We start from the raw sequence: 11450 nt of genomic DNA, 5'->3' as shown, positions 1-11450 counted from the left end.
TGAAGGGTTTTATTCTTGGCATTTTGGGGGGGAAATAAAAAAGTTTTGACATTGCTGAAAGGTTTTGTTTCTAAATGAAAAAACGCCTACTTGTTCACTTTGAAGCGACTTTTCAGTTCAAAATCGAAGTGAATTACAGTAAAAATTTAAAAAAATTGGTCAACATCGAAACATTTCAAAAGGATCAAAACAAAACATTTTGATTGACCGAAACCAATGTATTTCTTCAGATTTTCCGTTGGTGAAGATTTCCCAGGATTTTTACTTTTTGTCTCAATTCAGGAGCATTTTTCTATATCATGAAAGTCTCTGCTTCTGACCCAGTTCTAGGGATGACTCAACAAATCGCCCCAAGTCAGGGTGATACCCTGCACCCCTAGACTCTGATCCTGCCATCAGATCCATGCCCAACCCCAAGGATCCACCCACCTGGATCCAAGGCCAGGATTGGGGCCCTATGCTGCATGGGCCCCCTAGGATCTTTGTATGGACTTCATGAGCTTCCCTTCCTCCCCCACTCCCCCCCCCCGCTAATTTCTGCAAATCTTAAGCAGCAGAGATCCTCGGTTGCGTTGCATCTCCCCCAGTGACACACCTTAGGGGGAGAAAACACAGTGCATCAGCTAGATTCGTTGTGCAAATCCACGCTCCTTCCTCAGAGTTTTCCATGGGGCCCCCTAACCCCGCCCCCCGGTGCTAGCTCCTCCCCTGGCCACGCCCACCGGGTTAGGAAGTTGCTGGCTAGTTAGTTGCACGCGGAGGCTGGACAAGGGGCAGCCCGGTCACCTGCGCGCAGCTTTGCCTGGCTGCAGCCATGCCGGGCAAAACCGCGCTCCCCAGCCGGGAGGAAGCGCTTCCAGGCAGAGCGCAGAGACTCACCGTGTCAGGTACCTTCCACGTGGGCTGCTGTGAGGGGAGGGGTGTCAGTATTGGGGGCCAGTTGTATATGGGAGCAGGGAGAGGGAAAGGAAATTCTCCTCCTCCTGTCTTGCAAGGCTGGCTCCTCCAGGGGGTAATAAGGAGGTGCAAGCTGTGACCTGGGGGCCCAGGGGCGGATGTGGGCTCAGGGAGGCAGGCTGGGGGGTGCGAGGGGAGTGTAAAGGCCAAGGCATGGCTGGTGGGTGTGGCTATGTGTTAAGGGCCTTGTTGTCTCAAGTTCACACTCTATGGCTGGGAAGTGGATCTTGGGGAGCAGGGGCTTCCTTCCATGCCCCCCTCCCTCCAGACTTATTCACTCAGCCCAGTCCTGTGTGGAAGGAGGTGTGTGTGTGGGGGGGTGCTTGTGATGTTCTTTTAAAGATACACTGCCCTTCCCCAACAAGTGCCCCCCCAACACACACACACACACAGTCCCTCGTCCATTGATTGCAGGGTTGTGGTGCTTGAGTGCACATATTTATACTTACAGGCAGCTCCAGACTTCCCTTTGTCTTTGAGGAGTGGGCTCCAGGAGGGGAGGGGGTTAGGTATGACTTTGTGCAACACGTTTCATCTTTGTAAGCAAATGGGTGCACCGAGTTGCAGGGCCTCAGCTGATAGGCCTGGTAATGTTTGTTGGGGTTGGGGGGAGATATCCCTGCTCTCCTGCTAAGAGGTGGGGTTTCAGAGCCCCTTCCACTTCCAAAGATATGGCCCAGACAGTGTCTTAGCACTGTGTCTCCTATTCTCTGGTCTGGTTTAAAGGTGACTTGAAAATAACTAGGGCCCTGTTGTATTGGACCCCTGAACTCAGGCAGAGCCCACTGGCTTTGCAGTCTCTGCCCGCACAGACCAGATTCCAGGCCTAGCCTTGCGCTGGGTCCCTTCACTGTTTAGGGGTAGCCTTAAACAGTGAAACCCAAGGCAAACACACGGGAGCCTCAGAGCCCAGCTCAACTGACTCAGGCTCCTGCAGCTGGGCCAAAAATAGTAGGGTTGGCATTTGGGCTCAGGCTGGAGCCTGGCCTCACAAACCCAGTGACGGGAGAGGGTCTTGGAGCCCAGGTGCTACGCTGCAGCTTTTAGCTCTGGGTCAGTTGATTCCGGCTCGGAGAATCACTGCCATAGTTTGGGGTTGGTTTGGGTTTTTTGCTGTGTAGACGCCCTTTAGGTGTCCCTCCCTTTTTTTATGATGATGGTTTATTATTGGTATTCCTGTAATGTAGGGGTGGCCTAACTGTGGCTCCCGCTGTGGGAGGGAGCTTGGGACCTCTGCCTTGCAGCAGGGTGGTGGGGTAGGGGCTTCTGCCCAGTAGGGATGTGGGAGTCTCAGGGCTTTAGCCCCACAAGACGTGCCTGTCAGGGCTTCAGCAGGAGCAGGACTGAAACCCCGAGCCCCAGTAGGCATATCCTGAGGGGCTGAAGGCCCGACTCCCGGTAGGTGTGCCCCGGCTCTCAAACTTCTGAAGGTTGTCATATGCGACTCGGTGGGTCAGTAAGTTTGGCCACCCAGCTGTGTACATATGTAGATGTTGGGAAGTTGTTGACTGCATGTCATGTGCTCGTCCCACAATTCTGTTCACCCACGTCAGGTATCCCACTACACTTTGCAAAGCTGAAGTCAGCTTTGGCATTAGAAATAGGAAACGTGTCAAAAGACAAGAGGCATGAATGGTGTGTCCTTGCCCTGGCTGGGAAGTACCTCTGCACCCAGCTGCTTTGGAGTGTGGTAAACAAGAGAGAAGGAATTGGTAGGAACCTGTGGGTTGGATCATGGGGGCAGCATAAAGTGCTTTTATCTTGTAAGCAACCTGGTTATAAAGAGTGGATCTTCAAAGCAAACCTACTGTGTGAGGTGAACATGCTGCAAGGTCAGAATTGCTTCCGGAACATGCTGCATGTCCCCTTTTCTGTATCGTGCTGGTTAGTCGGCGGTAAATTGGCTACGCTGGTTATTTGGTCTCATGAACATTTTAATTATTGAACTGTGAGTGCAGTCAGCTACGTGAGTAGCGTTGTACAAACAGAAGAAAAAGATGATCCCTGCCCCCAAGGAGCCTGCAATCCAGCATGTAACCCTGCATGGGGGAGTCTCCACTGCAGGAGGGTTGTACGGTAATCATCAATATTCCTGTTGTGACCTAACTCTGGATCAGTTGTATGCCAGCTCAGACAGTCTGGCCACGCACACTCCTGCTCCCCCCCCCCCGCTTTTCTCCTGATGATGTACAAAGAAGGTCTGCAGAGGAGGTTTTGTTTTGTTTTTTGTGGGTGGTTTTTTTAAACACTAAAAATTCAGGTCTTATCTACTCCTGGAAGACTCTGTGGATGACTGGACATCTGGTGTGTCATGCAAGAGAAGGGATGTGAGGCTTTTCTTTTGATTCTTGTAAAAATATTTTGTTTAACTCCAATGCCTTAGAAAAAGTGTGAGAAATTCATCATCCCTATCTTTTCAGCGAGAGCTCACCAATTCCAGCTCTATGCCATTAAATGAGTCCTCCAGAGAAGACCCGATTTGCCATTCCTGATATTTCTAGGGTAGAAAGCAAGCAGGAAAGAAAAAAAATCCCCGTTTTTTAAAAGAACAATTCTGACTGCTTCCAACATAAGCAAAACAGGTGCACAAGACCATGTAACTTTCTCTGCAGGGCCCCTTTAAGAAATGCCCCAAGGGACTGGGCTTTGTGAGCTGCTGGCCCATAAGATTGCCATGCAAAGAATTGTCAGGGGGAAGGGGTTCCCAGTTACCTTCCAGTGGCGGATTAGCCACTGGGCCAACAGGGCCCGTGTCTAGGGGCCCTGGCCAATTGTGGGGCTCCTGGAAAAATGGGTGGCCCCGCACACCGACCTACTCGGCGCTCCTGCCGGGGAGTGGGGTCAGGGTTTGGGGGCTTGCCCCATTCTGCCCACCTGGCGCTCCTGCCAGGGACAGGGGCGCACCAGGTGGGGCAGGGCAAGCCCTGGCAGGAACCCGGGAGACAACGACATGACTGCAGGCAGAAGGAGTGGGGCAGAGGCCCCCAATTGCTCTGGCTCAGGGCCTCACAACCCCTAATGCTCCTCTGATTCCTTCATTCACTCCGGCGCCCCATGACCCAGCTGCTAGCCATTTTTCTCCTGATGTACACTGGGAACTCAAACAGATCCTAGGGCTGAAAGGATCAAGCAGTGGGGCTCTGATTTAGCGGCTGGGGCAGGGAGAGACGGCAAGATTTGAAACGTGCCTGGCTTACGTAAAATGAGGCGGTTGCATTTGGCGTGGACTCGATAGAGTCATCTCACTGACGCCTCCCCCACAGAAGCCTTGGGGTGGCCCTGTGATCCTGGCAGGATCAGTTCAGTGTGTGCCAGTAGCAGCTAGAGGTCCCAGCTGAGGTGGGCCCCGTTGCGCTAGGTACTGTACATACAGATTGAGAGAGCGTCTCTGCCCCGCAAAGAGACGACAGTTGAAATAGACAAGGCAGACAAAGGGTGGGAGGAAGAAAGGGGGAATTGACCCAGCACGATTCAGTGACTTGCCCGCAGTCACACAATGAGACTGGCAGAGCTGGGAGTTAAACCCAGATCTCCTGACTGCCAGTCCAGTGCCCACCTTCCATATACATTGCCGGGGAGATTCGTGAGCACTTACTGTCAGTGGGCTGGCTTGGCATCCTGGCTCTCAAAACGCCCTCCTGTCCTCGTGTGGCTTGGCTGCGCCATTCTTCACTTCCCATCCTAAATTGCTGTGTGCAGTCAGACTGCTGCCACCACGGTGATGGGGGCGGGAGGGGATGCCTGGGGCTGTTTCTATACCAGAGCCGTAGGGGAAAGACGCAGTGTGAGCTCCTCATCCCTGGGCCGGAGCGGGCGAGCCACAGGGCCCTGCTGAGGCTTTTGACAACAACGGGAGAGCGATGAGTCTTGTTCATATCGTGTGCCTGGTAGGATGAACGCTGCCCCCACTCTCCTTTTATTGCCCTTTCCCGGCTTTCTCGTAGGCTAGGCAAGAAAGCTGGCAGGCAGGCCAGGAGTCCAGGCCTTGCTGAGTCACTCGGCTCTGGCTTCGTCCCAGAGCGAAAAGCTCCCTTTTCTAGCGCTAGGATCTGCTTGGAAAACCAATGCTTCTGGCACTCGGGTGCCCCCCAGAACAGCCCTCCTCTCCAGGGCAGGGCCGTAGCTAGGAGTCTACCCTTGCACCTGTTCCATTGCCTGCAGCCTTCCCTGCATCAGACCTGCCAGGGCCCAGGGCAGCCAGGAATCTAACAATGAAAGGCCTGATTGGAGAGGAAAAGCCCCAACGCTGGCTATCGCCCCCAGGAAATTACAGATCAGCCTTTGCTAGTGTAATTAGCAAAGGCTGATCTGGGTGACATGGGCCAGGGTCCCATGTGGCCAGTGCCAGTGTTCATTCTTGTGCCGCTGGGCCCCTGGCCAGAGCTGGAGAAGAGAGAGCAGCGCTGAATCTGGTTGTTTCCCTGGCGCCTTCCCGGGGGTGCCCCATGAGGGAAGAGGGTTCTGCGTGGTGAGTGGTTGGCTGCTGGGCCCTGGCTGAGACCCACTGAAACTCATTTCACATATCAGCCCCATTGGCTGGTAACCGCCCTGGGCTGCTAATGAGCTGGGGGTTGGGAGCCGGGTGTGGTATGGGGGAGCCCAGCGGGAGGGGAGGGCAAAGGTGGCTGTGTGCCCAGCTGCTGCCTGTGCAGGGGGGTGTGGTGGGACCCTGGTGGGAGTGAGAGCATCCCGGGGCGTCCTTTGACTTCCAGTAGCTTCCCTGAGGACAGCTCTGCAGCCTGAAGTGCTACAGATATGCCCTGCTCCACTCTCCCCCCACGAGTGCAGGCCCTCTTACGGCAGCCTTACATTCCTCCTGTGCCAGGGACTTCTCTGCCTTGGACTCTGTCCACAGCTGGTGATCTGTCTGGGGCCAGCACCACAATCCATCTGACCAGCTCCCTGTCCCGTTAGCAGCCCCACCGGGCCATCCGCTTTCCCCCTCCCTCACTGTGAGGGAAGGATCCTGAATTCCCACCCACAAGTGCCCTGTGGCTTATCCATGGGGGAGACCTGTGGGGGACAAGTGCTGGCTGCGTGGGGCGGGAGCAGAGCCAGTCAGCCCCATGGGGAGGCATGGCTGGGGCAGAGCGGGGCGGGGGTCGGAGAAAGCAAGGCCATGGCCAGAAGTGGTTCTTTGGCCCTATATGCAATCCCCTCCCTAGTAGGTTAGGGAGAGGGGGCTCTCCCCCACGTTTGTACCCTCCCAAAGGCTCTGGGGGTCTGGGAACCCAGTGACCGGCTCCGCAGTGGATTGTCAAGACAGCATATCTGGGGGGAAGGAACCGGCAGGATGCTCCCGGCTGCTCTGATCCCTGGGGTGTGTGTCCCACTGAAGCCCCCCTGCGCAGTGGGGCCTGTCCGATGTGCCTTGTACTGTTAGCTCACCCTGAGCGTCCATGCAACAGAGGCTGCTTCCTGTGTCCTCCCCCTACCCCCACCCCTTCGCGCTCAGTCACCCCCTGTTTGTATTCTAGGCTTGTGCCGAGGGCTGTGCTGCGGAATGAGGCCCCGCCGCCAACAGGGCTCCCATCACGCTGATGGGAGGAGAGGAGGGTGGGCTGTGCTTGCCATGGCAACAGATGGTGTTGCTAGGATACAGCAGAGGAATGAAAGGATGAGAGGGATGCCCAGAAGCCTTCCTCCCTGCCCCCTCCACCATCTCCTCCCCAGTGCTCCCCAAGTGTCTGTGGAACAAGACCATTCAGGAGACTTGGCAAGCCCAGCCGATGGGCTCTGCCAGGCTGAGGGATGGTGGGAGCACAAGGGGGGGAGGGTGTACGAGAGAGCCACCAGGGGGTGCTGCCCACCAGTGCCCGTGGAGCCCTATTGTTGTGGTTTTCTGGGGGAACGGGCCCCTGTGCCGATGTGGCATCTGGCTCCGTTCGGTGCATGAAATGGGTGCTACACGTGGGGGACAATAGGACACTGGAGCTTGGCCGCGCCCCCGAGGGGCAGGGTGGGGGGTTGCAGGTTAACGATGCCCAGAGGCCATTCCTAAAGCGTCACGGGGCGGTTCTAAAACTGTGCCCTTCCCCCACGTGTCCGGGCGCGTCTCCCAGGCCCCGGGTGATCTCTGTCCCCTTGCAAGCGAGGCGGCTTTGATTTCTTCACTTGAGATGTTGGCGGCATGCCCTGGGACTGTGTCTCCGTCCCAGGTGTGAGGGTGCTTGGCCTCCTACCCCAGTAGGCTATTCAGATTATTACTATCCGTTTGTATTGCAGTAGCGTTAGAAAGGCCAGTCATGGACCCGGGCCTCAGTGTGCTGGGCGCTGCACGCTGTTTATTAGATGTCTCACCCATGTGCCTCGCAGCTCCAGTCCTGGACCAGGAACCTGTTGTACTAGGGCCGCACAAATGCAGAACCAGAAGAGCTTAATGATATATGCGTGAGATGAGATGGCAGGTGCAGACAGGCAGGGGGCACAAGGAAAGAAACCCGTAGGAACTGGTGTCAGGGCCTGGCACGACTAGGGCACAAAGGGGCATTGGCCCGTGCTGGCAAACAGGGAACCAGCATCGACGCTGATGCGTGCGGAGCTGGTCAAGGTGAAGCTTCACATCAGGGCTGCTACGCTAGGCATTAAGATGCAGGGTACTCGCTAACATGTCCCGTTGACAGCCTCCCTCCAATCCTGGTCAAGACGGACTGTTTTGCTGGGAGGCTTTGGCTATGTTGCCCTGTTGCTTTCTTTGCCCGAGGAGTTTGCCCATCTGCAAATGCTGACTGTGAACTTCCTCCCCCACATCCCAGGAGGTAGGCAAGGCTTAACCTGGCTTGTGTATAATGTGATCTTAGGTCGCTGGTGAGCTTATTAATAATACATACGTTATAATTAGAGGGGAAATGTGGCCTGGTGAAAGGAGCACTGGATTGGGTCTCAGGAGACGTGGGTTCTGATCCCAGCTCTGCCACTGGCCTGCTGGATGACCTTGGGCAAGTCACATCCCCCGCCTTGGTGCCTCAGTTTCCCCACCAGTAAAATGCAGATAATGACTTAACTATGCTGAAGATCCCCAGCTAGGAGCCCCAGCCTGGCATGTGTCAAAGCCCTTCCCACCCAGCTGTGTGTAGACGCAAAAGGCCCCACCTGGGCATGCCCGGACTGGGCAGGGTCAGGCAGGTATGTCATGAAGCTAAGCAGCAGGTTTTGAGTCGACCTCTTCCTGTGTGGTCTCTAGTGGGGTATTAAGAGGGTTTACTTCTCCAAGCTGGCAGCAGGGGCTAACATGGGGCAGACAGTGGTATAGTACCAGAGATGGCAGCTGGTAGATCCTCGCCCAAGCTTTGCCCTCGGTCTGTGGCAGTGGCTGGGGGAACGTTGTGGCATCTGCAGCCCTGCTCCCTGGAGTGGGAGGAACTCTACCCGGCTGGAGCCACTGGTTCTGGGGTGGGGTCCTTACCCAGTCCCCTCCCCTCTCCCTGGCAAATGAGGAGAGGGCAGCAGGGTAGGGGCTGGGCTAGCACCAGCCTGGCTCCCTCTTCGAGGGAGCCATCAGCAGTTTCTCCAATCCCCGTATAAACTGGTCCCTGCAGCGAGTCCCCCACCATCACCCTCTTCCGCGTGATGCTCTTTCTACTCTTCCCCTCTTTTGTTAAATCAGAAGAAAGGGGAGCAGACTGATCCCCCTGTGCCTGCCATCAGAGTAGGGCACCCCACGGGGAGTCAGATTAACTCTAGTGTGTATGGCCAGCACCTAACATAAAGGAACCTTGGTTTCTCTTGCTGGGACTACTGTAATAGGATAATAGGTACCGTTGGGATTTGGGAAGGGCTCAACTTATGTAGGAGAGTAAATGATCTGTACCTCCCAGCGCAGGGGACCTGTTAGGCTCTGGAGCCTCCTAGTTGATGCTTCTGGCCGGGAACTGATGATGCGAGTGGGGAATGGGGGTGAGGAAGGGATGGCCTCTCAGCAGAGAGCTGTGGGCCAGGTGTCTGGGTGGGGGGAGGGGAGTTGAGCCGACCCGACCCTCCAGTCAGATGAGTTATGGCTGCTGCCGTGGGCTGGAAGTGAATGGAGGGTGAGGGCAGGATAAGGCAAACCCAGGAAGTGTCTCCACCCTGCTGCTCTCTTCCATGAGTGATGAGACCCGAGAGCGGCCCGGAGTCCTTTGCAGCGGGTTCCCTGTTCGGTGTGGGATGGTCCTTGTGGCCTGCTGCCCCAGTGGCTAATCACATCCCAGTGGTGGGCTGGCAGGCCCATTCAGTGCCTCGCGGCTGGGGACTGACCCAGAACAGCTGGCTCGCCCCTCGATCACACTCCCGTGAATGGAGCTGGGGGTGTGGAGGGAGGGGCGGGCTGGGCGCTGGCCTTCCATCCCTGGAGACCTCTGTTCGCATTTCCCCTTGTGATCCCAAGGGGAAATGCGGTCGGTGGCCCCCCACCCCCTCCCTGGGGCTGGCTCCTGCTCCGACGCTGGTGCAAGGTTGGAGGGGCTTCGCGTGGGACTCACGTTGGAACAGAGCCCCTCTGCCTCGCAGATGTTCGCCCATGTCAGAGAACCACCAGGCCAAGGCCACTCCCTGGCACACCAGGCAGCAGGAATAGGGGAATCTCCTCAGCCAGGGAGAAGGTAGATGAGGGTGGGCGTGGCGGTGCCTGGCTGAGGGGCCTCCGGCGCTGCGGGCGCCCTTCAGGCTGGTGCCCTGACCCCACCTTTGCTGGCCAGAAGGGGCAGTGACAGTGTTACGCTTCTGGCCGTGTCTCTCCGAGGCTGGATCTGCCATGATCTGGATCTGCCTCTTGTCTCATGTGGGCTCTGGACTGGTTGCCGGGGAATGTTCCAGTGATGCTCTGTGCCCTGATTACTGTATCCCTGGCAATGGGGGGTTGCTTTTCCCCCTTCCCCCAACTCAGGCTGTTTGTCGCTGTCCTGCAACCCCGTGCGTTTCCAGGAACATAGGAACGGCCAGGCTGGGTCAAAGCTGAGGTCTGCCTAGCCCAGGGTCCTGTCTGCAATGGTGGCCAGCACCAGGTGCCTCGGAAGAAGGTATAAGCAACCCACAACAGGCAGGTATGGGACAATCTACCCCCTACATTAGGTCTTATCCTAATCCCTAGTAATTGGAGAGCCCTGAGGTTTAATATCCCTTCCCCAAATTTTATCCTCATAAAAATATCCAGAGCGATCATTATTCGTAATCCACGTAAATGTCCATTTCTGCCCCTTTTTCGTCAGTTGGCTTTTCAAGTCTTCACTCCCGTCCTCTGCCAACCCCATCTTGCACACAGTCGCAGCATTACCAACTCAAAGCATTGAAGAACGATGCACCAGACCCCTCCAGAATCACGAACTAGGCTTTAAAAATCGTCAATATTAAAAACCTAATAAATGGAGGAGGTCTCTTTATTTGCATTCCGGCACTGGAGTGTTGGTTTGTGTCATAGTTTTAATCTTTTCTCCACACCTATGAGGGCTAGAAACCACTTTTTTAGCGAGAGCAGAGAGTCTCACATCATCCCAGGACTGCAGGAGCTGTGGGTTTAAGAAGAAACACCAAATGTGTTGCAAAGACTCGTGATAAAATCATGAGAGTTGTCAACACTGCAACCAAAAGCTGGTGAGAGATGGGAAGGTAAAAGGGGCTGGATAACGTGGCCAACAGGTGAGAATACAGGAAGGCTGGGGATGAAAGGACTCTGCCAAGTTCTGCAAGGCCAAAGTATTAGCCCTGAACTTGCAGCCCCGCAATGAATGCAAAAGCTTTCATGGCTTTTCACTTTTGGGGGAAAATGGGCTTCTAGAACTGCCTTGGGCTGGGGCAAGTGAAACTAAGTAGCCACCAGGGTAAAACTGACCAGGCTAGTTCTAAACTCCCTGAAATACAAGCAGATGGCAGAGCTGGAAAAGCAGGCCCTGTTTGTTTGGGTTTTTGGCTACAATCCTTTTTTATTTAATAACAGACAATGCTGTTAATAAGGCCAGCAGGATAGTAACTAGATAGCAGTACAGATGCTTTCACAAACAGTGTCCCTCCTAAGATGAATCGCAGGTGAGTTAGACTGGCTGCTGTTTTCCTCTTCCAAAAAGTTTGTACCTTCCCCTCAAGGTGTGTGTGTGTAAAATGGGGCCTTTTGTTCCTGCCTGTGGAGCAGGCTACAGTCGTTCAGAGCTGCGTGGCTTGATGCTCTGCAGGGAAAGTGAAGGGTTCGGTGTCTGGGACCTATGGCTTCCATCTCTGTAGTCGTCTTCATGGGAGACCGCGGAATCTGTCAACACCAGTTCCAAATTGGGAGGCGAGTGGGGCTGCGGCAGGACGGGGCTGCTGGGAAGTGAGCTCTGGTGTCTTGTGGTGAGCACGGGCTCCTGCCTTGGTCTCCTTTCACCCAGGAAAGGCCGGCAACACCTTGGCTTCTCCTCTCTTTAAATCCCATGGGTGAGTCTGAGCCCTGTTCTCAGAAGTCACCAAGTGGCCTTCCTCAGAGGTGAAACTTGCATGTCATTTTTCATTCCTTCTCTGTCTCTCTCTCTCGCTTTCCCTCTCCC

The 11450-nt window shown here is 55.3% G+C and overlaps 1 protein-coding gene across 2 annotated transcripts in view; it reads left to right on the top strand.

Moving 5' to 3' along the window:
• The first annotated feature begins 735 nt into the window (after nt 1–735).
• LOC140900418 (mitochondrial peptide methionine sulfoxide reductase) overlaps nt 736–11450 on the top strand; it is a 43369-nt gene continuing 32654 nt past the window's right edge. The window contains exon 1 of one of the 2 annotated variants that reach the window (XM_073317673.2): nt 736–887. In XM_073317673.2, coding sequence (XP_073173774.1) covers nt 815–887 — 73 coding nt within the window. In that variant the 5' untranslated portion in view covers nt 736–814. Of the gene's footprint in view, nt 888–5403; nt 5426–11450 lie in introns of those variants that run through there. The other variant, XM_073317675.2, reaches the window with a different exon arrangement.

This window comes from Lepidochelys kempii, chromosome 19, assembly GCF_965140285.1.
Source record: "Lepidochelys kempii isolate rLepKem1 chromosome 19, rLepKem1.hap1, whole genome shotgun sequence".
Lineage (NCBI taxonomy): Eukaryota > Metazoa > Chordata > Testudines > Cheloniidae > Lepidochelys > Lepidochelys kempii.
This window is presented reverse-complemented; position numbering and strand designations above follow the sequence as displayed.